The sequence below is a fragment of the Nelumbo nucifera genome, chromosome 1 (assembly GCF_055504915.1).
Source record: "Nelumbo nucifera cultivar China Antique chromosome 1, China Antique-T2T, whole genome shotgun sequence".
Taxonomy (NCBI): domain Eukaryota; kingdom Viridiplantae; phylum Streptophyta; class Magnoliopsida; order Proteales; family Nelumbonaceae; genus Nelumbo; species Nelumbo nucifera.
In genome coordinates, this window is record NC_142649.1 from 30,479,764 (window position 1) to 30,501,782 (window position 22,019).

The 22,019-nt window shown below is 39.9% G+C and overlaps 1 protein-coding gene across 2 annotated transcripts; it reads left to right on the plus strand.

Annotated features, from left to right (window-relative positions):
- Positions 1-1,398: 1,398 nt before the first annotated feature.
- Positions 1,399-21,809, plus strand: LOC104589757 (syntaxin-52-like). 2 transcript variants are annotated; one of them, XM_010248179.3, is made up of 6 exons: positions 1,399-1,631; positions 2,888-3,110; positions 19,219-19,424; positions 19,526-19,626; positions 19,706-19,750; positions 21,440-21,809. In XM_010248179.3, exons 2-6 carry the CDS (start codon positions 2,893-2,895, stop codon positions 21,569-21,571), a joined length of 702 nt encoding a protein of 233 aa, XP_010246481.1. In that variant the 5' UTR covers positions 1,399-1,631; positions 2,888-2,892; the 3' UTR covers positions 21,572-21,809. The 2 variants fall into 2 exon arrangements, with proteins under 2 accessions (XP_010246481.1, XP_010246482.1); XM_010248180.3 differs by having other exon boundaries at positions 1,471-1,754.
- The last annotated feature ends 210 nt before the right edge of the window (positions 21,810-22,019 follow it).

Consider the following 22,019-nt stretch of genomic DNA (forward strand, 5'->3'; position numbering starts at 1 on the left):
GTTCACCATTTTCTTATTGATGTAGTCTTTTTGATTTCTAGTTTTGGTTTATAATATTGTCTCCATGGTTTTTGTTGGTTTCTTTAACGTGTCTATTTCAACTCGGTTTTCTCTCCGACAAGGAGCTTGAGCCAGGTTCTGAATTTGATGGATCAATTCATGGACAACCCGTTCTTGGCTGCATCGAGAGGGATGGGGGCTGGATCGAGAAGAGGATGGGACGTTAAAGAAGATGAGAATGGTCTCTATGTGAGGATTGACATGCTAGGGCTCGGGAAAGATAATGTTAAGGTTTCCGTGGAGCAGAACACCCTGATCATCAAGGGAGAAGGGGAAAAGGAATCCGAGGAGGAGGAGAGCGGACGGAGGTACAGTAGCAGGATCGACCTGCCTGAGAAGCTCTACAAGACCGATCAGATTAAAGCTGAGATGAAGAACGATGTCGTGAAGGAAGAGGAGAGGAAGGGCGTTTTCCATGTCAACATCGAGTGATTTGGCTGAATTAACATGATGAATTAGCGGTAGTGAGTTTTTGTAGAAATCTTCTCTTTACTTCTGTCGTCAGTAGTGTAGACATTGAGAAGAGTTTATACTTCAGGGGGGGATGAGGCTTCTGCCTTTATAGTTTTAACAGTGAAGAAATGTAAAGTGGGTCTTGTGACAGAAATGAATAGTACTTCGGTTTCTTTCATCTTGGTTTTATTTATCTTCGACTAATTTTGTTTCTCCCATTTCTATAACCGACTGAACTTCGACGAAATTACTATAACCGACTGAAATGGCAAGTGGAGACCGCCGATGTGAGCTGCGGTTCGGGTTCACTCACCTTCGTTTGACTGAAGACTGACCGCCGGTGTGAGCTGAGTTTCGGTTCACTCACCTTCGATCTGTTGAAAAACAAAAACCAGAAAGACCATTATGTTTGTAGGAGGAAGAAGAAGAGGAGGATGGCAAAGAACATACCGCCTGACACTCTCGTCGTCGGTAGCTTCCGAGTGGACGGACGTTGGTGTGGATTGAGCTCGCCGGTGTGTGGGGTAGGGTTCGATGGAGGGGAAACAGAAAATGGGAGGGAGGTTAGAATTGATAATGGCCATGTTAGCTTCGGTTCATGTTTGCTTCTTTTCACCCAATTGACGTGGTCGATTCTCATTCGAGGGTGCACTCGTCCGGTGCACCCACGGGTCCACAGAACGCGAACTCAATTAAAAGAATACGCTTGATATATGTACTGGTATCATAATCCGGAAGGCTGGGTCAGCCAATCCGATTTCCGAAACCAATAAGCCTGACCCTATCCAACCCGATACAGGTCCACCATTTAACCCGACCCATTAACATCGCTACCTACTCAGTACCCACAAAGACAAGACGATACGTGGTCGTATGATTCGTTTAGATCGAGTGGAAAAGTAGATTATTAGAAGTGTTCATTTTGTTAATTTGAGCCATTTTAAAGAATCTCCTTTTCTTCTAAATTGAACAACGAAGCTCGGACAAACCAAGTCTGCCGGACTCAGGTGGCGCGTCTGTTGTCTCAAATCTCTCTGTCTACGTCATCCGACAGTAATTCCGACAATCCAATCTAACTCATACTCTCTGCCTATCGGATTTAGGTTCTGCGCGCCCAGGTAATTTTGTGTTTCTTTCTGCATAATCTTGGTTCTTCCATGTTCTCAAATTGAAGTTCAGTGCGATCATCTCCATCTATTAAATTCACCAGTAATCTTGAGGTTTGGCTTCCGCTTTGTAAGGTTAGTTCTGAAATTCATATTTGTTTGTAGTTTTATTTTATTTTTTTGTGATGGGTTATGGAGGTGTTTGAATTCATTACTAGGGTTTTAGATTTTTTCTCTCGGTAATTGGGTTTCAATATTCATTGTCTGTGGTCGATGTAGATAAATCTGATTAGAGCATGTTATTGTTGCCATAGTTTCCGGTTATCAGATGATCGCTTTTGGGTAGTTCATTTTACCAAGATTAGGAATAAAGATTTTATTGTGGGGAATAAGGATTTTATTCAAAAATAGTAATGGAATTGGTTGGTTGACCATAGCAAAATGGGTAATTATTGGTTGCTTGTTTATTGAGAATTCAAAATTTTCTTGGCTCAAAAGTCTGATCCGACACCTTTTGTGTTTTCTAGCGTCTATTGTATTCCTGGTTGAGTACATGGTGCGTTTGTTGCATACCTTTTTGATATAGTTTGGGGGAGATTTCGTGTTTTTGTTTTGAAGAATTTGGTCCCAGGGGAAAAGAGTGTGTTGGAAAGTGGCAACTTATGAAAAAGTAGATGGGTTAGTTTCTGGGAGGCATCTAAAGCTGATAACTTGAAAGTAATTGAGTTGTATGCAGTCTACGCATCAAGACTTTTAGAAGTTATATTCATAGTCATTTACTATTTGGAGTTGTAGATTTTAATTTGCAAACCACATTATTTATTATTACTTCAACCCACATCCTTTTTGGTCTGTACTTAGCTCTTCTAGCCCCTTCAAGTTGTCTAGATAGAAAACCTCAAATAGGATAAATAGGTCAGACATGAGGAATCAGAAATTTTTTATTGGAGTAATAGATGCAGTGTCATCATAGTAGCAGGGGCTGATGCTTGATGTCCATGCTTGGTACATCAGTGCTTTATTGAATGGAATGCATGTTCATTAGTTTTAGTGATTTATTCAATGAAATGAATAATGTTTTGTTGGAACCATTTAATTTCTGAATCATCTTTTCCCCTGTTGTCCAGATCTACTTGTAACCTTTTTAATTTGTTTTCCCCCCTATGTACATACAATTTTATTTTATTAGATCTTTGTGAACACATTGTGGAGGATCAAATTTGTTCATCTGAGAATGTTAACTCACATATAGTTGTGTTATCTTTCAGTTACAATGGCATCTTCTTCAGACTCATGGATGAGGGAATTCAGTGAAGCGTCAAAGCTTGCTGATGACATCAATGGCATGATTTCTGAAAGAAGTTCTTTTCCCCCATCCGGACCAGAAACACAACGTCATTCATCTGCAATTAGAAGGAAGATTACTATCCTAGGAACCAGACTAGATAGCTTGCAGTCTCTTTTGTCAAAGCTACCAAGCAAGCAGCCTATGTAAGCATTTTAACTCAAGTTGTATCAGTATATTTGAGAAAAATAACTTGTAGTTAAGTTTAAATATCTTAAGGATTTTTCTAATTTTCAACTCAGTTAGTATCGTTTTTTTATGGATTATAATTTATATTCTAAGATCTTGTTGACGTTTTCATCTAATACTCATCCATGTTTATTTGCTGACTGATGAAATCTCTTTTAATAAAACTGTAACCTTTTTTATCTTTTAATTAAAGCTTATCAAAAAAGTGTTCATATTTTGATTACTATTCTGTTTATGCTGCATACAAAAAGAACTAATGTTATAATGTGGGCAATAGTAGTTCTATAGAATTCTTGATCATAATAAAGTTCTCAGTTTCAAATCAAATCAAGTATCATTATTTTTTGAAAGATGGAATGAGAAAACTTTATTAAAGAAGAAGGGGGGGGTGGTGGTGGAAGAAAAGATCCCACCCGAAGCTTACAACAGAGCGGTCATAGGCCAAACAAAGCAGAACTAAATGGAAAAATGATCATCCCAAATGATTCTACACCAATGAGCACTACAGACAAAAAGAAAGACCAAAGAACAGAGCGGTCATGGGTCAAAGCAAAGCAGAACTAAATGACAAAATGATCATCTCAAATGATTCTACACCAATGAGTGCTACAGACAGAGAAGAAAGACCAACAAACTCCTTGTGGATTGCTACCCATTTGAAAAGGCCAAAGTATTGTTTTAGGTGACTTTCAGTTTTGTTGTCACCTTTTACAGTGCATTTTCTTTTTGATAATCTGGACACATAAATCACTAAATAGACAAAGGGTTCGAGTTCGACCATTATGCCAGAAAAACATGACGCTGGAAAACTTTACAACCAATCAATCGGTATCATAAAAGTGGTAACCAATCAGTTGGTATTTATTTATTTTCTTTTTTGATAGGAAGCAGTAACTCTCATTAAGATAGATTAATAGAATACACAGGTCCAGTCCCCATAAAAAGGGACTAACACCCCACATTCAATTATAATTCAACCCAAGACAAATTACCCCTCAATGTCCCTTGTTTGCCTCATTATATAATGCTTGATTAAGAGAAGATGGAGAATAGGTTCGTAGAAGTTGCAAGACGGAGGAAAGTGATGAAGATTGAAGCAAAAGATCTCATATTTGAAGAGATAAGGATTAGAGGCCAGTAGAGTTTGAAGATTAGGGAGGCAAAGAAAGCTACGATACTGTTGGAAGGTCTTGAAGTGATCGAATGGATGCAGAAGTTTGTTTCAGAAGCAAGTTCTAAAGGTAAACAAAACTTTACGAAGTTCAACCTTGATGGAAGAAAAAGTTATGAGTTGGAATGCAAAAAGAATGCAAAAGGATGCTACATAACTCTGCAGGAATTCTTTGGAGGAAGAAAGAAGCAGTTGGTTTGCTTCCCAGAAAGTAGAAGGGGTAATGGATGGAAGGTAGTGGCAGAGGTACTGAGTAACTTTACTCAGCAGCTGAAAACAAAACAAGTAAAGGCTGTAGCAAAAGAAAAGAAAGGGGGTAAACAAAGGAGAGAGGAAGAACCCATTGATAGGAAATGGATGATTGCAGGGAAAAAGAAGTTGTAAACTGGTAGCAACAGTAGAAAAAGAGGATTGGGGGAAGAAATTTGTGGTGGAAACTTCAAGTCACCAAAGGATTGGAGAGGTATTGCTCAGGCGATACTCAGAGAATTAAACCTGCAAAAGCCGATGGTGATTACTCCTTATGAATCTTGTAAAGCTTTGATAGATCTGGGTGAAGACGGAGTAGAGATTTCGGCTTTAAGCATTCACTCAGAGGCTGGTGTTGCCACAGTCTCGAAATGGTGTCCTCTCTCTAATACCAAATGTTTTGAGATTGAAGACAATGTAATAGTCAGATTGCTCGGGTTACCTTTCAATCTCTGGAAGGAGGAAGTATTACACTCCATAGCTGTAATCTGTGATGCAAAACTAGAAGGTGTTTTTGTTTGTGATCTCCATTCAGTTGCAGTGATGTTAGGTGGTGTTAAATCCAGTGACATTCCAAGGAAGGTAGAGGTTGTTGCAGAGGGTTTAGTATACCTCGTTTGGCTTGCTACCTCCATTGAAGCCCAACTATGGAAGGAGGGAAGAAGGGAGGAAGATGAAGGGGCAGAACAGGCCTGGTTGCTTGGTTTGCAAGGCAGAGTAGTCACTACAAAAGTGGCTAAGTCATCTGAGGTAACCAAGAAAAAAGAGAATAATTTAACCACTTGGGGAAAGTCTGCATTGGCAGGGTGGGCTGAGGGATGGCAGGTCCTATGTTCAGTCAGTGACAGGAGGATTAATTGGAGGCAGACTTGCGCCAGGAGTTCAAATTTCAAAAGAAATTGAGCAAAGGTCAGCAAGGGTTCAGGTGTCAAGCCGGTTCATTCTGGTCCATTGAACCAAGGTCAGTCACATGTTGTTTTAAGTAAAGATGTGACTGGTAAAGAGGTTGGGGGGCTGGGCCCAGGCCCATAAAAAATTAATGGGTCTATTCCTGTGAATGGGCCAGCTGTGTTAAATAGTGTGGACCTAGGCTTTAAAGAGCCAAGTGCCAACTTAAGTAGGCATTTGACCAAAGGAAATGGGGAGATAATGGACCAAAAAGATGGTCTATCATCGTCCCCCTCGAGTAAATCTCATCCAGCGCCCACAGGAGAGAGTTAGCCGCAGTGGAGTGGCAAATCTGAATTGGGCATGGGTTCTGAGCAATGAGAAGAAAGGCTACTCCCCGGAACGGTGCAATTTGAGGTTCAAGAAGCACCCATTGACAGTGGAGACAGGGTGTTCCCTCATTCCGGCGACAGTAAATCACAATATTACGGACACGTTTGAGGTCTGTGTGATGGAGGAAGAAAGTAGCTCAGCATTAGAGTCTGAATGCTCCTCAAGTATTGGAAGCATGGAACTTTAAAAGCCAAATCTCTCAGTGCTGATGAGAGCCTTCACACCAAGCTGCTTTTTTTGGAAAACGATGTTTTGGATTTATCAGACTCATCCCAGAAGAATCACTCTCAATTTCTCCCATTACCTAAGGAATTGGGGTTTACTGCAGCTATTATAGAGGAGAGGCAGGGGACACCGGTTCTTAAATTTGCTCCCAGCTCGCTAGAGTAGCACGACATTGATAGAGGAACAGAGGAACAAGACTTACCTTGGTCACCAATCACAGAGTCATCAACCAGGAGACAACTTCTAAAGGCAAACTCTGATGCAAGGACTAAAACAACATTGGTTGAACACATTGGGAACCCACAGTCATCTCTTTTGGAAGGATTAGCCGTGACCTTGCCCCTTTGTGTTGCTCCTCAATAGTCAATGACCTCTTCCCACAACCATTCAGGTAATATATATATATATTTTTTGATGAATAACCATTTAGGTAATATTGTCAATTCGTTTTCTGGTACTGATGTGGGTTTCCTGCCTAGAACAGGTACTTTTGTAGGTCAACTTGATCAGCAGCCATGGATGGAAAGTATTTAATTGGGGACAAGGAGGGCAAAGAACAAGAGGAAGTGGGAAGGGGAAGAGAATCATAGGAAGAGGTAAGGAAGTATGAGGTTCAAGAAGGTTCAGTAAAAATAGGGGTTCAAAGAAGGAAGAAAGCAGGGGATGAATTAATTATGGGAAAGATGCAGGAGGAATTAGAGAGGATTTGGAGACAAATTTGTGCTCTCCTTGAGGAATATAGGCAAACAAAGGAATCTTTATAGGAAAACCAAGGAATTTCGGAAAGGCAAAATAAAACAAAAGCAGCCTTAAGCAGATCTGGAACAATTAATAACTGAAGGAAGAAGAAAAGATCAGAAGTGGAAAGGTTGATATCAGATATAGAAGAAAATTTGGAATTCAATGGGAGAGAAGGAAAGCCTCTAAGTAGAGGCATGATCTCAGAAGGGGATGCCAAATCTCTTATCTCCATGAAAATCATTAGTTGGAATGTGAGGGGGTTGGGGAGTGCTAGGAAAAGAAGGCTGATTAAGGACCTCCTTAGAAGGGAAAGGCCAGATATTGTGATGCTACAGGAGACCAAATTAGCTGATATTGATAGAAGGTGGGCAAGAAGCATCTGGAAAGCTAGTGGAATAAGTTGGGTTTCAGCACCTTCTTAGGGGGCTTCGGGGGGAATTGCTACTTTTTGGAGAGAGGATACGGTGGAGGTTTTGGAGGAGCTAGTAGGTAATTTTTCAGTGTCATTAAAATTCAAGATGGTAGATGATGGATTTACTTGGGCTCTAACTAATGTGTATGGACCAAGCAATTACAGAGAAAGGAATGAATTTTGGGAAGAACTTTATGGGATTCAAGGCTTTGGGATGGTCTGTGGTGCTTGGGGGGAGATTTCAATGTAATTCAATTTGCGAATGAATCAAATAACCCCCAATAGGTCATTACAACCAGCATACGGAGATTCAACGATTTTATTAATAACTGTGAGTTAAAGGAACTCCCAATGCTGCGCTCTGTATACTTGGTCCAACTCATAGTTTTCAAGGTGTCTAGGCGACATTGGGGCGCCTAGGCGTCGCCTAGTTGCCTAGGCGATAAAAGTTTTATAATATAAAAAAATGACTTTTGGCTAGTTTCCTAGTTTTATATACCATTCAGCATGTATGTTAATTGAAAAAATAGCAATTATCTTTATTAAGAACATTAAATTTCCTCTAAAAATGTGGCAAATCATCACATCTAAAAGATAAAAATCTTTTACATGTATTAATTTCATTATTTTCAAAAATAATACTATTATAATAAGTACTTAATAGAGCAAATTCATATTAATTAGCAGCTAAAGAAGGTTATTAACTTTATATGATAAATATTCAAGATAGAAAGTAAAATAGAAAAAAAAACAAGGATGGAGTTTCTATTTTATTTAATTAGAGAGAGAGAATAGAAAAAAAGAACTTTATTATTCTATTCTTTCTTTCCTCTTTCTTTTCTTTCTTTCCTTCTTTCTTTCCTTCTTTCTTTCTTTCTTTCTTTTTCTCTCCTCAAAACCCTTTGATCTTTTAAATTTCAATAGTAAAACATTAAAACAAAGTATAATCGATATATATATATATATATATATATAGCATGTAATAAAATGTATTAACACATACATTAATAAGATACATCAATATAAATGGCATTATAAAAGGCGCCCGCCTTGTCACTTTTGTCGCTTAGGCGGGCGCCTAGTTGCTAAAAGTCAAGGTGTTTGGGCAAGGCGCCCAACCAAGGGCGCCTAGTCGCCAAGGCGTCGCCTTGGCAACTATGGTCCAACTTTCAAGAGACACCAACCTGCTCCAAATTAGACATGTTCCTTTTCAATGAAAGCTGGGAAAATAAGTGGTCGGACTTGATAACAAGGGCTCTACCTAGAGTCACATCTGAATTGCCCCATTGGCCTAGGACAAGAGCCCTTTAGGCAAGGACCTCGACCCTTTAGGTTTGAGAACATGTGGTTTACTCACCCGGACTTCATGAAGAAGGTTGGGGAATGGTGGAGAGAAAGACCTAAGGGGGGTAAAGTGAAAAGGGGTAAGATTTCACAAAAAACTAAAAAGATTGAGAGCACATGTGAAGGATTGGAATAGGGAGCATTTTGGGAGAATAGAAGAAATGAAATTCTCTCTGTTGTCCCAAATAGAGGAATTGGATGCGAAGGAATCCCAAAGTGCCATAAGTCCTCAGGATAGAGATCGGAGATGGAATTTGAAAAGAGAGTTAGATGAAATCATTTTGAGAGAAGAAATTTCTTGGAGGCAGAAGTCTAGATGTAAGTGGATTAAGGAAGGAGGCGGGAACACAATTTTTTCATGACCTAGCCAATGGAAGGAGAAGGAAAAACCTAGTGTCCAAACTGGAAGTGGATGGAATAGTCTATGATACTCAAGAGAGGATAGCCAATTGTTTTGTTGACCATTTCAAGTCCATTTTGACGAGACCCCTAAGCCCTAGTGTGGAGTTGGAAGGTGTGACCTGGCAGAGGCTTCCAGAAGAGAGTAGAAATTGGCTGGAAAGGATTTTTTTTTTGTTGAAAAATGGCAAGGTAAAATTTTATTCAAATGGCCAAAAGTGGCAGATTACAACTAAGGCCCCTAAGACAAGGAGCCGAAAGACTCACTTTAACAACTACAATACATCATAACTCAAGAAAGATCCTAAATCTCAGCTGAGAATAGAGGGCTGAAGCCTGAATGTCCTTTGCCGCCGCCACCCAGGAAACTATCTTGCCAAATGCAAAGTCAATCAAGTGTTCTATGCTATAGGCCTTTTTTTGAAAGATCCTTCTGTTTCTTTCCGTCCAGACTGTGCATAAGATGGCTGCAGGCAGGACACTCCAAATGCACTTCGCCAATTTTGAACCACCCTCCAGCTCCTAACTCTATATCATGTCTAAAACTGAATTAGGCATACACGGTACACCATTGCAGCCCTACCCCCGATAAAAAGTGATTCCATATTGCAGCTGCAACCGAACAGTGAATGAATAGGTGCCTGCCATCCTCCTCCATATCTCCACAAAGAACACACAGCTGGTCCTGAATCTGAACACCCCTTCTAACCAGGGAGTCTTTCATAAGGCATCTATTGAGAGATGCAGCCCAAACCAAAGCATTCACTTTTGAAGGCACAAAGGGGTTCCAAATCTTCTCCGCTGGAATTTTTGGATGCACAACTTCATTCAGAACCCCCACAAAAGAGCTAACCGAGAAACTACCATCCACACTAAACTTCCAGTTCCAAGAATCCTCAGAAGACGAGTCAATGGACTGCCTGTAAAGCAACCCCAAGAGATCAGCAACTTTCCCAATTTCCCAGTCCTGAAATGACCTTCTAAAGGAAGGGCTCCAAATAACATTGCCCCCACTCACTTCAAATTGACTGGCCACCGATCCATTCTGATTTTCTACTATCTGAAACAGCTGAGGGAATACTTCAGCCAGAGGTGTACTTTCACACCAAGTATCCTTCCAGAAATGCAACCTATTCCCATTCCCCACTTTAGGAATTAGACCACTACTCATCCAAGGGAGAACTTCCATGACTTTTTTCCATAGGGAGAAACCTAAAGAATTCAATTGATTAGTGGTTACCCAGTCCCCACTGTCAGTATCATATTTTGCTGCAATTAATTTCCTTCACCATCTGTCTTTTTCTTTCTCAAATCTCCAAATCCATTTTCCCAAGAGAGCTTTATTAAACAACTTAAGCTTCCTGATCCCCAACCCCCCTTTCTCCTTAGGGCCACATACCTGATCCCTTTCTCCTTAGAAAAACCGTGCTTTCCATGGACAGATCTAAAGCACCAGGGCCAGATGGGTTTACAATGACTTTCTTTCAAGATTGTTGGGACGTAGTCAAAGAAGATTTAGTTGAGGTTTTCAAGGAATTTGAGAATAACCCAGTGATGAGTCGGGGAATTAATGCTACCTTTTTAGCCTTATTTCCCAAGAAGAAAGAGGCCAAGCATCCAAAGGACTTTAGACCTATCAGTTTGGTGACTAATGTTTACAAGATCGTGGCAAAGGTCTTATCTTATTAGCCAAGCGCATGGAGCTTTTGTTCAGGGGAGACAAATTGTAGATTAGATTCTAATAGCAAATGAATGTGTGGAGGAAATGAGGAGATCGAGGTGTCAAGGTTATGTTTGTAAACTAGATCTTGAAAAGGCCTATGACTTGGTGGATTGGGGATTCTTATCACTCGTGCTAAGGAAGTATGGGTTTGGGGATAAATGGTGCAAATGGATAAACGGTTGCCTTTCCAATTGCCATTATTTCATCCTAGTCAACGGGGTAGTTATTGATTTTTTCCCAGCTAATAGGGGTCTGAGACAAGGCAATCACATGCTACCTTTCCTTTTCACTTTAGTCGCCGATGCTATTAGTAGACTCTTCTTAGAAGCAGATAGAGCTGGATCTCTAAGAGGGAGGAGAATAGGTAGAGATAGAGTTTCCGTAACTCATCTCCAATTTGTAGATGACATAATAATGTTTTGCGAAGGTTGTGATTTGATAGAGGTAAGGAATCTGAAGGATTTAATAATTCACTTTGAGAGGGCCTCAAATTTGAAGGTAAATTTTGAGAAGAGCTGTGTTGTGGGAGTTCATTTGAATAGAGAGGAGATGGAGTCTATAGCAGCCTTGTTAGAATGCACTTGCTCTCAGCGACCTCTATCCTACCTAGGACTTCCTCTAGGTACAAATCCAAAGGAAAGTAGGTTCTGAAACCCGGTGGTGGAAAAATTCGAAAAAAGATTGGCAGCTTGGAAGAGAAACTATATTTCTGTGGGTGGTATAGTTACTTTGATTAAAGCAACTTTAGCCAGCTTGCCATTATATTTCTTGTCAGTCTTTAGAATTCCTAAAAGGGAGGCAAAGAGGTTGAAAATCTGATGCGGGGCTTCTTATGGGAACCTGGAGAAGAGAAAAAAGATCACTTGATTAGGTGGGAGGTGGTGAGTCGGAGTAAAAGAGGAGGCCTAAGCTAAGGGAATGTGTTGAGTAAGAATGAGGCTCTTTTAGGTAAGTGGCTTTGGAGGTGGCCCCTGGAGAGGGAGAGGTTGTGGCATAAAGTAGTGAAAAGTATCCATGGCTGTTCTGAATCAGGTTGGGATGCGGGGGTATCTCGAAGGGCTTTGCTCACAACACCTTGGAAGGCGATCTCTGGCATTCTCCCTAAATTCCTTAGTTTTGTAAGGTACAATGCTTGTTTTGGAAACTTCATTCTTTTTTGGGAAGATACTTGGGCGAGCACTCAACCCCTAAAAGACCATTTCTCTTCTCTCTATTCCATCTCCCTCTTTAAAAAGAAACCCATTTCATGATTCCTTTCCCCCCTGGTTTGCCCTTTGGCTTTAAACTGGGATTTCGGGTTTCGAAGAGGGTTAAGGGATGAAGAATTTCATTGTGTTTCAGAGCTATTGTTGCTTCTAGATTCGGTGTGTTGGACCCCACTAACCCGGATAAAAGAGTCTGGGCCCTAACCCCGGTTGGCTCCTTCACTTGTGCATCTTTCTTTAAAGCCCTTTGCTCTAACCCTTCCTTTCAGGTCTTCCCTGTTAAAGAGGTTTGGTCAAGGCCAATACCCCCCAAAATAGCAGTGTTCTGTTGGGAAGTCTATTATGGTAAGATCAATATTGTGGAAAACTTGCAAAAGAAGTAACCTTTTATGTGTTTGTCCCCAAATTGGTGCTTTATGTGTAAAGTGAAGGGTGAGGATTGTAACCATTTGCTGATATCGTGCTCCTTTGCTGCCAATATTTGGAACTGGGTTGTTTCCTTATTTGGGTGCAGGTGGAACTTGTCCTCTGAAGTAAAGATGTTGTTCACTCCGGCTGCTTTTGGGAGATTGACAAAAAGAGGGAAGCTAATGTGGAAATGTATCAGAACCGCTACTTTGTAGATTTTATGGGAGGAGAGAAATGCTAGAATATTTCAAGAAAAGGAAAGAAGTCTTGCTGAAATCAAGGAATGCATATTGACAAGGACAATCAAATGGTTGAAATCTTCACAGTTGTTGGCAGATTTCTCCTTTGATGACTTAAGGAGAAACTGGGAAGTAGTGGCTTCTACAGCATCCACCAAGAACAAATCACAGGTTGAATGGAAACCCCCACTGGATGGAGTGGTAAAATAGAATTTTGATGGCAGCTGCCAAGGTAACCCAGGGTCATCCGGAATTGGTGGGATTCTGAGAGACAAAGACAGCAATATGTTATCTCTTTTTTCAGGACCAGTGGGTGAAGGTGATTCTGTAAGGGCAGAGTTACTAGCAGCGGTACAAGGTATATAGATGGCTAGTCAAATTGGAGTGAACAATTTGTTAGTAGAAGGATGGAGGAATTTGGTTTCTTACTTCCTCTAGTTCCTTTTTTTGTGCTTTGTTCCTTAGGCCCATTAGTTTATGCTTTAAGTTAAGAATGCTTTTAAGTTCTCACAAGTAACCTACTTACTAAGGGCATACTTGTCTTTGTACTATCTTTTATTTATGAGTATATAATCTAATGAAAGGGGCGGCTAGACCTAATTCTGAGCTTCTCCCATTCTCTTCTATCTCTCTTCTCTCTCTTTCTTAGCTGAAAAATTTTCTTCTTTCTTTTACAGTTTTTATATCAAAACAGGTTGTCCAAACTTTTCTACTTGGTATCAGAGCAGTTTAAAGATTTCTTGAGCTGCTCCATCATGTAACCCTAGATCAATTGACTACATGATAAGGTAAAGGGCTGAACGAAGACTTCAGGTAAGCCCAACTTTTGGATTTTTTGGTGGAATTGCAATCCCTTGTACCTGGTCTAGGGTTTTACACCAAAGTCAAGAAGAACTGGAGAAAGGGGGAGAGTCCTGTTTTAGTAGGACTCTTTCAATTTTGACCTAGGAAGTGACACTCTAGTTTTTTTAGGGTTCCTTGAGGTTTTCTGAAGGGGGCAGTTCAAGTCCCAACCTTTTTGGAGGTCTTTGGAGGGAGTCACAACCTCTTCTCTCTCTTCTCCTGCTTCCACAGAAAAAGGAATCTTTGGAGGGAGGGCCTTCTAGGTTTCAGGAGGGTGTTTAGGGTTTCTAAAGGAGATAAATACCTTTCTTTTCATCTCAAATTGATTTCCTAATCTATTCAGGGAGTTATGGAGGCCAATGGAGTTGAAAACAAATTTACAAGAGAAATGAGATCCAGGGGAGGAGGTGTTAGAGACCCCTTCAACGTCAGAAGCATCACTACAATCAAGTTGGATGGTACGAACTACTTTGAATGGTCACAATTTACAAAGATCATTGGTGCTCGTGGGAAATTGGGGTATGTCATTGGTGAGGAAAAGAAACCTGAAACTAACCATTCCTGGTGGGTATAGGAGAACTACATGGTGATGACTTGGTTGTGTAATTCCATGTTGCCCCATATAAATAAGAACTTTTTATGGGCTAACACAGCTAAGGAGATTTGGGATGGAGTACCAAAAACCTATTCACAGATGAGAATGTTGCTAGAGTCTTTCAGTTGAGAAACAAGGTGATTGCTACTAGGCAGGGAGACAAGTCTGTTGCTATTTATTTTTTAGCCCTCAAAACCTTATAGCAGGAGATAAATCATTTGGAGATTGTGGTTTGGGAAAGTAGCAAAGATGCAACAACTTATCAGAAGCTGGTAAAGAAGAATAAGGTTTTTGAGTTTTTAGCTAGACTTTAACCTCGAGTATGATATTGCACGACAACATATTCTTTCTCGAGACGGCGTAATTCTCTCTCAGGCATATGCCTTTGTGTCTGGAGAGGAGAGTAGGAGGAATGTGATGATGAGGAACCCAAGCCTTGAGTAGTCAACGATGGTTAGCATAGTTAAGCCTAAGCCAAGTGGGGACAAGGGTAGAAATGAACCGAGAAAGGAGGACAAAAGGGATCTGATCTGTGACTACTGTAAGAAACCCAAACATACCAGAGATACCTGTTTGAAGATTTACCCACACCTTGTACCGAGACGGCTCAGAAATAAGAAGGGAAATGTGAATATGGCAGTGACTGGTGATTTATCAGGGCCACCCACTACAACCTCTCCAGAGTTTGTTCCATCAGCTGTAGTGAGGGCCGAATTGGAGAGATATGGGCAGTTTCTAAATCAGAAGGATACAACCATTTCCAACTCATTATCAAGTGGACAGCAAGGTGCAGGTGGATTGGAGGTAGTCATTCTACCTCATTTGCACACACAGGTAGTTCACATGCCATTGCAAATTATGTATCCACTATAGGTAACGGGGGACCTCCCTAGATTATAGATGTGGGAGCCTCAAAACATATGACCAACATTTCCACCATTTTCACCTCATACCACCCCTGCTTTGGCAGAGATAGAGTTTTCACAGCTGATGAATCACATGTTTCCATAGTTGGGAAAGGGTTTGTCAGGATAATTAATACCATTACCCTACCTTTTGTCCTTCATGTTCCTAGACTGAGTACTAATCTTTTATTTGTTAGTACTTTGACAAAGAATTTGAACTATTCTATGATTTTTTCCCTTGATCATTGTGTTTTATAGGACCTAGAATCAAAGAGGACGATTGGGAGTAGTCGTGAGGTGAATGGAATCTATCTTCTTGATGTGCTTCCCAGTCATCAGTCATCATGTCAGCAGGAGTATTGAGTCAGAGTTGGTGGGTCAGATTATGCTTTGGCATAATCGGTTAGGACATTTTTCTTTTGCTTCTTTACGTTTTCTGTTTCCCAAATTGTTTGAGTCTGTTAGTTTGTCCAATTTGGAGTGTGAGGGCTGTCAACTTGGAAAGCATTGTAGACATTCCTTTAAAGCAAGTAATAAAAGATGTTCTTCTGTTTTTTATATTGTTCATATTGATGTGTGGGGGACATACTATGGGTGGTTATCGGTATTTTCTTTTATTTATGGATGATTATTCTCAGTACTCTTGGATATATTTGATGAGATCTCGTGATGAGGTATTGTCTTTGGTTCAACAATTCCATAAAATGGTGCTGATACAATTTGGGGTACGAGTGAAAGTGTTTAGATCAGACAATGCTAGGGAATACTTTGAAAAAACTTGGCATCATACCTATTGGAGCATGGAGTTATCCATTAGAGCAGTTTTACATACACTCCACAACAAAATGGTGTAGCGAAAAAGAACAAACATATTGTGGAAGTAGCAAGAAGCATGATGTTGAGCTCTACAGTTCCTGTTCGTTTTGGGGGTGATTTAGTTCTTACAACAGCGTTCTTGATTAACCGGGTGCCTTCTCGTGTTCTTGGATATAGCACTCCGTTCAACCTTCTTTTTCTTGAAGGGGAGACATTCCATGTTTTTGGTCCTCACCGCTCAAAGCTGGATCCTAAGGCGAAGAAGTTTGTCTTCCTTGGGTATGCAGGAAATCAGAAGGGGTATTGTTGTTATGATCCAGTCTTCCTTGGGTATGCACACCTTTTTTCTCGAGGGGTTCTTCTCAGGGAGAGTGTTTTGGAGAAGGAAGTGAGTAATCTATACCACTTCCTGTTCCAGCTTCTTTGTATACTCCAGTGTTTGACCTACTTATCTCACCCACTTTGCCACCTCCATTGCATCCTGTCTCTCAGTGTTTTACACGACAGCGCCTACAACAACACAGGGAGGTTGATTCCACAGTAAAGGAACCCACATCACTCCCTATCGATACTATTACCCCTGTTCCTAACACCATTGCAGATGACCTTGATCTCCCTATTGCCCTCAGAAAAGGGAAGAGGAAGTGTACTGTTCATTTCATCTCATACTATCTTTCCTATAGTGGATTATCCCCTTCCTACCGGGCCTTCCTTTCCTCCCTTGACTCTGTGTTTATACCCATGAGTGTTAGTGAGGCTCTTTCCAAACCTAGTGTTTTAAAAGCGCAAGGGCCATTTTGTGCCTGAGGCGCAAGGCGAGGCACACACCTTTTTGAGGTAAGGCACACAATTTAAAAAAAAAAAGATAAAAATTCAAAAAATGCAAAAAATTCAAAAAAAGTAAAAAAAAATCAAAAAATTATAAAACATAATATTAATAAAAATATAAACTTAAGTTTTAAAATAAATGTTTTAAAAAACCTATATAATATGTAAAGCATATTCAAATGAGAATTTAAAAATGAAATCAAACATATAAAACATTTTCAAGCATATAAAACCCACAATCTCTTTTTTTTCTCAATTGCATCAAGTAGCTAATGTGGCATTACATTCCTAATTCTACGAGCCGTCTTTGTGCCACGCCCCTCGAGGCAAGCCCAAACAAGTCCATGTTAGGGTCTTAAATTCTTAGTTTTCACACAAAAAATAATAATTTAATAGTTTTAATTGCTTTTAAGAAGATATTTTATTAGGATGAATGAATGGACAACATTACAAAATAGGGGATTCTCGAAGCTTTGGTAAGGTGCACTAGGCGTGCGCCTTTTGAATGGGCTGCACCTAGGACCTGGGCGAGGCGCCTACCCTAAAATGCGCCTCGCCTGTGCGCCTAGGCACGCCTTTTAAATCACTGTCCAAACCTGAGTGGAAGATAGCTATGCAGGAGACAGTTGGATGCAGATGGGTTTATACAGTGAAGTACAAGACTAATGGGAGTATAGAAAGGTACAAGGCGAGGCTGGTTGCAAAACGGTATAGTCAAACTTATGGCATAGATTATTTGAAAACTTTTGCACCAGTGGCAAAGATGAGTTCAGTTTGGGATCTTCTATCACTAGCAGCTACTTACTCTTGGCCACTCTTCCAACTTGATGTGAAGAATGTCTTTCTCAATGGGGACTTGCAGGAAGAGGTGTATATGGACCTCTTTCTCCCATTCTCTTCCATCTCTCTTTCTCTGCTGAAACATTTTCTTATCTTTCTTTTCTTCTTTTTTTTTTTTTTACAGTTTTTATATCAAAACAGGTTGTCCAAACTTTTCTACTTAATGCATTATTAGAAGGGCCAATTTTGTCCTATTTCCCACCTAGGAGATGGGTATCATTTACCCATGTAAGTGATACCTAGGAAAAGCAGTTTACTGTGGGACCCATGATTTACCAAAAAGCGAACATGGGATTGTTGGTCAACAGGAACCTCTTCTCCATTCACTAATCCCTTCTCCCATTTACTAAAAAACAAATGGGGCCTTAAAGCATTATCTTCCTTTTCAAAACCAAGTTAGGTACTTATGGTCAAAGAAAGTTGGCATGGGCTAGTCCCACCTAAAATTTGAGCTTTCTGTTGGGAAGTATTGAAATGCTCCATAAGAGAAGATGGGACCTACTTGGTGGTTGTCTCCCCACATATGTTTCTCTTTCAATGCAAGTGGGTAAGCTACTTATGACCTATTAATTTCCTGCTTTTATGTCACTTTTATTTGGAAAAGGTTGCCTTTGTTTGATTGCAGGTGGGGTCGAACAGCCAATATTGTAAGTCTTTTCAGACCCTCCATCAAACTACCAATGAAAAGAGGAATACTAATGTGGAAATGCACAAGGGTAGTGTGCTGTGGGCAATTTGGGAAGAGAGGAATGCTAGAATTTTCAATGACAAGGCATGTCTAGAGGAAGCAATCATGGACAACATTGTGATTAAGGTTTTCAATGATCAAAACTTTAGATATCCCTTCTTCATAGAAAACATTCATGGAAGGTGGCAGCATGTGGTTTACTCATCAACAGCAAGACCTCCATGGTTGCAATGGAGTCCTTTAGCTCATATATGTGTAAGCTGAACTTTGATGGATCAGCTTGAGTAATCCAGGAACACTGGGCATTGGTGGAGAAATGGTTGATATCATCCATCTCTCCAGGCCTGATAGGTAATGGAAAGCCACAAGAGCTGAAGCTGGTGCAGCTTTATAAGGTTTGAGGTTGTCCAAAATACTCAAGAAATTTAGTAGTGGGGGGAGACTCTAAAGTGGTACTGGGATGGCTGAGAGGATGTTGCTAAAGTGCTTGGCAATACAAATAAAAGAAATAAGATAGCTGGAAAAGGACATGAGAATCACTTACTCGTGGATGAAAAGATCAGGAAACTTGTTGGCTGATGCATGGAGAAACAGGGGTTTATAGGGTTATTATGTTTTGGGGTCAGTTATAATAAAAGAATCTTTTGTTTCAGAGAGATGGGTAGCAAAAGCTAGCCTATATGTTGGGGCCTGGGGGTGCTTCAGCATTATGTACATGCATATTTTTTTACATATGGTCAAGAAATTTCATCTGTTACCAGAAAAAAACTAAAGCTTATCAAGCATATTTGTATCAGGTTCAGGTCAACTCATCAATTAGGTGGCTCAAGATTATAAGTTTTGAACTTGCATGGAAACTCCAGATATAGTCTAATATTAAAAGTATGATGATCCTATCATGACTACATGGTTGAGTGTGCTTATGTAGGGATATTGATTAATGGCATAATTAGTTTTTATGTTCTCCCAACTGGACAATCAGAACTTTGCATACCAGGGCCCCTCTTTTCCATTATGCTCTTATTATTAAATATTTGAACTCAATATCTAATGTGGTAGCTATACAACCATGAATTTTCAGTTAAAATAACTATTTTGTTTTCAATCAATCTGTTTCCCAAGTTTTTTATGCTGAGTTTCATTGTAAGGACAGAACAGAGAAGGAGATGCACCGGCGTCAGGATATGCTTGCAAACCTGAAATCAAAAGCCAACCAGATGGCTTCCACATTGAACATGTCCAATTTTGCTAATAGAGACAGTTTAATAGGACCAGATAAAAAGCCAGCTGATGTCATGAGCAGAACAACCGGCTTGGATAATCACGGTCTTGTTGGCTTTCAAAGGCAAATTATGAAAGGCAAATTCTCACCTTTTTGGTAGAAAGATTCTTTTTTATTGTCTTATTTTCATTAAGTTTACTTACGTCAATATATATATGTGGTGTTGCATTGGAAGCAGAACAAGATGAGGGTCTTGAGAAATTGGAGGAAACTGTATTAAGTACAAAACATATTGCACTGGCAGTCAACGAGGAACTCAGCTTACATACTAGACTCATTGTATGTTTCTGATCATTTTCTTTTCTCATAGTTCTGTATTGGATGTTGATCTTATTTTTGTTGCTTGCACATTATACAGGATACTTTGGACGAACATGTAGAATCAACAGACTCGAGGCTACAGGTTACACTTTTAACACCTACATGTCTTTCTTTTAATTAGTTTAAAATCTTATTGGGCAGAACGGCAGAAAACACTCGCACACACACTTAAACGCATAGGTGCTGCAGGGAATTTCTGAATGTGATACATTTGTCTAAATTATGCAATCAGTGAGCTCTTGATGTATGGTGTTGTTTTTATTTTCTTTTTTTAATAACTTTATAAGGGGAAGACATGCGAATACTTAGATGGATGAGTGGTAAAACTAGGACAGGGTTAGAGATGAAGTCATACAGAAGAACCTAGGAGTAGCTTTAATAAGTGATAAAATAAGAGAAGTAGATTGAGATGGTTTGGTGGCGTGCATAGAAGACCATCTACGGCACCTATAGAACAAGTGATCTGTTAAAGTTGAAAAGTTGAAGGGGCCAGAAGAGCTAGGGGCGAACTGAAAAGGACTTGGGTGGATTTGGTGGAATTAATAAGAAATTATTTAACCATCCATAATTTAACAAGGGACATAGCACTGAACAGAACAGAGTGGTGAAACAGGATTCATGTACCTGACCCCATATCGACGGGACAAGGCATAGATGATGATGATGATGATAGAGGGAAGTATGTTTTTATTTTTTTATTTTTTGATAGGACAAAGTTGGGGGTGCAACATGAGGACTTCCCAGGAGAGGGAAGTATGTTTTTAATCAGCAAGTGAGAACAATTAATTGGCAGGTTTTATTTATATTAAACTGAAACAAATCAAAAGTTCCCTAAATAGTACAGGAAAGGCCTACATGAGTAAAAACTGAAGTCCATAACATTAAATGTTTGATGGACCAATTTGGGTCAATTAACATGCTTAAAGTTTGTAGCAGGTTCCAGTGATGTTGCCATCCTTCACTAGTTACACTTGTTACTGCATAACATTATGTCGGAATTTTGCCTGGAGGAAGCAAGGTGCCAACCAACTGGTTGGTAAGGTCTCCTGCTGGTTGTAGCGGAGACTTGGGATCGAATACCACTTGCACCAGGTTGGGGGATGGGCTTACCACCCCCTCCTCAAAAGATATCAAGAAATTTTGTCTAGAGGAATGCTAGTTAACAAGAATTCATGCGAGTCTTGGATACCTTTCTCTACTGACATGGTGAGACCCATGAAGAGATACTAAAAGACAAAATTTGGCATGTGTCCCACCTTGTCTGTAGGCTTAGGTAGTAGCTACAAAATGACTGCATAAAGTCGTTTAATGGTTTGACACGATTGTTGAATGTGATGTTTGATAGTTCAATTTTTTCTTTTTTCTTTCAACATGCATATGTTTATGAATATTCACATTTCTTTTTTCTCTTTTAATTTTCTCCTTTGTGGCAGAGAGGAATCTGGATTTCATCCTCGTGAAATTGGTCCTCACACTATTCTCACAAACTTGCAGCCATGTATTGGGAACATCTCTGTACTTGTATATTTTCATTCATGGGAAGATGTTCCCAATGCATGGCTGCAAGCCTGGTGAGGACCTTTGAGGACAGTTACCCAGTAGTTGCATAAACTCGTTTAATGGCACTAATCTTTTGTTTTACAAGTTTGACAAAGTTGTTGGATGTTACCTTATGGTTGAATTTCTTTATCAATATCTTTCAATATGCATCTTTGGATGAATTTTAGCATTTCCTTTTTTCCCTCTTAAAATTTCTTCATGTTTGTGGCAGAGAGTGCAAAAGAGACTGGCAATCCTGAACAAACGTACCAAGGGAGGTTGCTCCTGCATGTGCTTGCTTTTCTCAGTTATTGGAATTGTGATTCTGGCTGTTGTTGTTTGGGCGCTGATCAAGTACTTGTAGTATTACTTCTAATAATGAATGGTAAACACAATAACCTTTTCTTTATCTCTGTTCACGTGTTGTTTGTGTGGGCCAGCCGGCCGTTTTTCAATGTCATTGCTCAGTCTGATCCTTGTTTCCTGAAAGGCTTTGTCTCTGCAACGGTTATGGCATTTGTGATTTTGTGTAACCGAAGAAATCCTATTTGTAAATTGCAACTGGCCAAGTCTAGAGAATAAATGTTTTATCATCTTTGTGACTTTGATTGCTTCCAAGAGAAATTAAACTAAGGAACTCTCGAATTACAAGAGAGATCTCTTAATACGTAGTGGCAATAAAAAGCAAATTATTCATTCATGCCATGTTCGCAGGTCTGTGAACCCCAGTTCCAAATGACCTGAAGTTTTGAACTTCTGAATTCTGATACTGGTGATTGTGCCGAAGCTACTAATAATCTGTTTTATTCTAA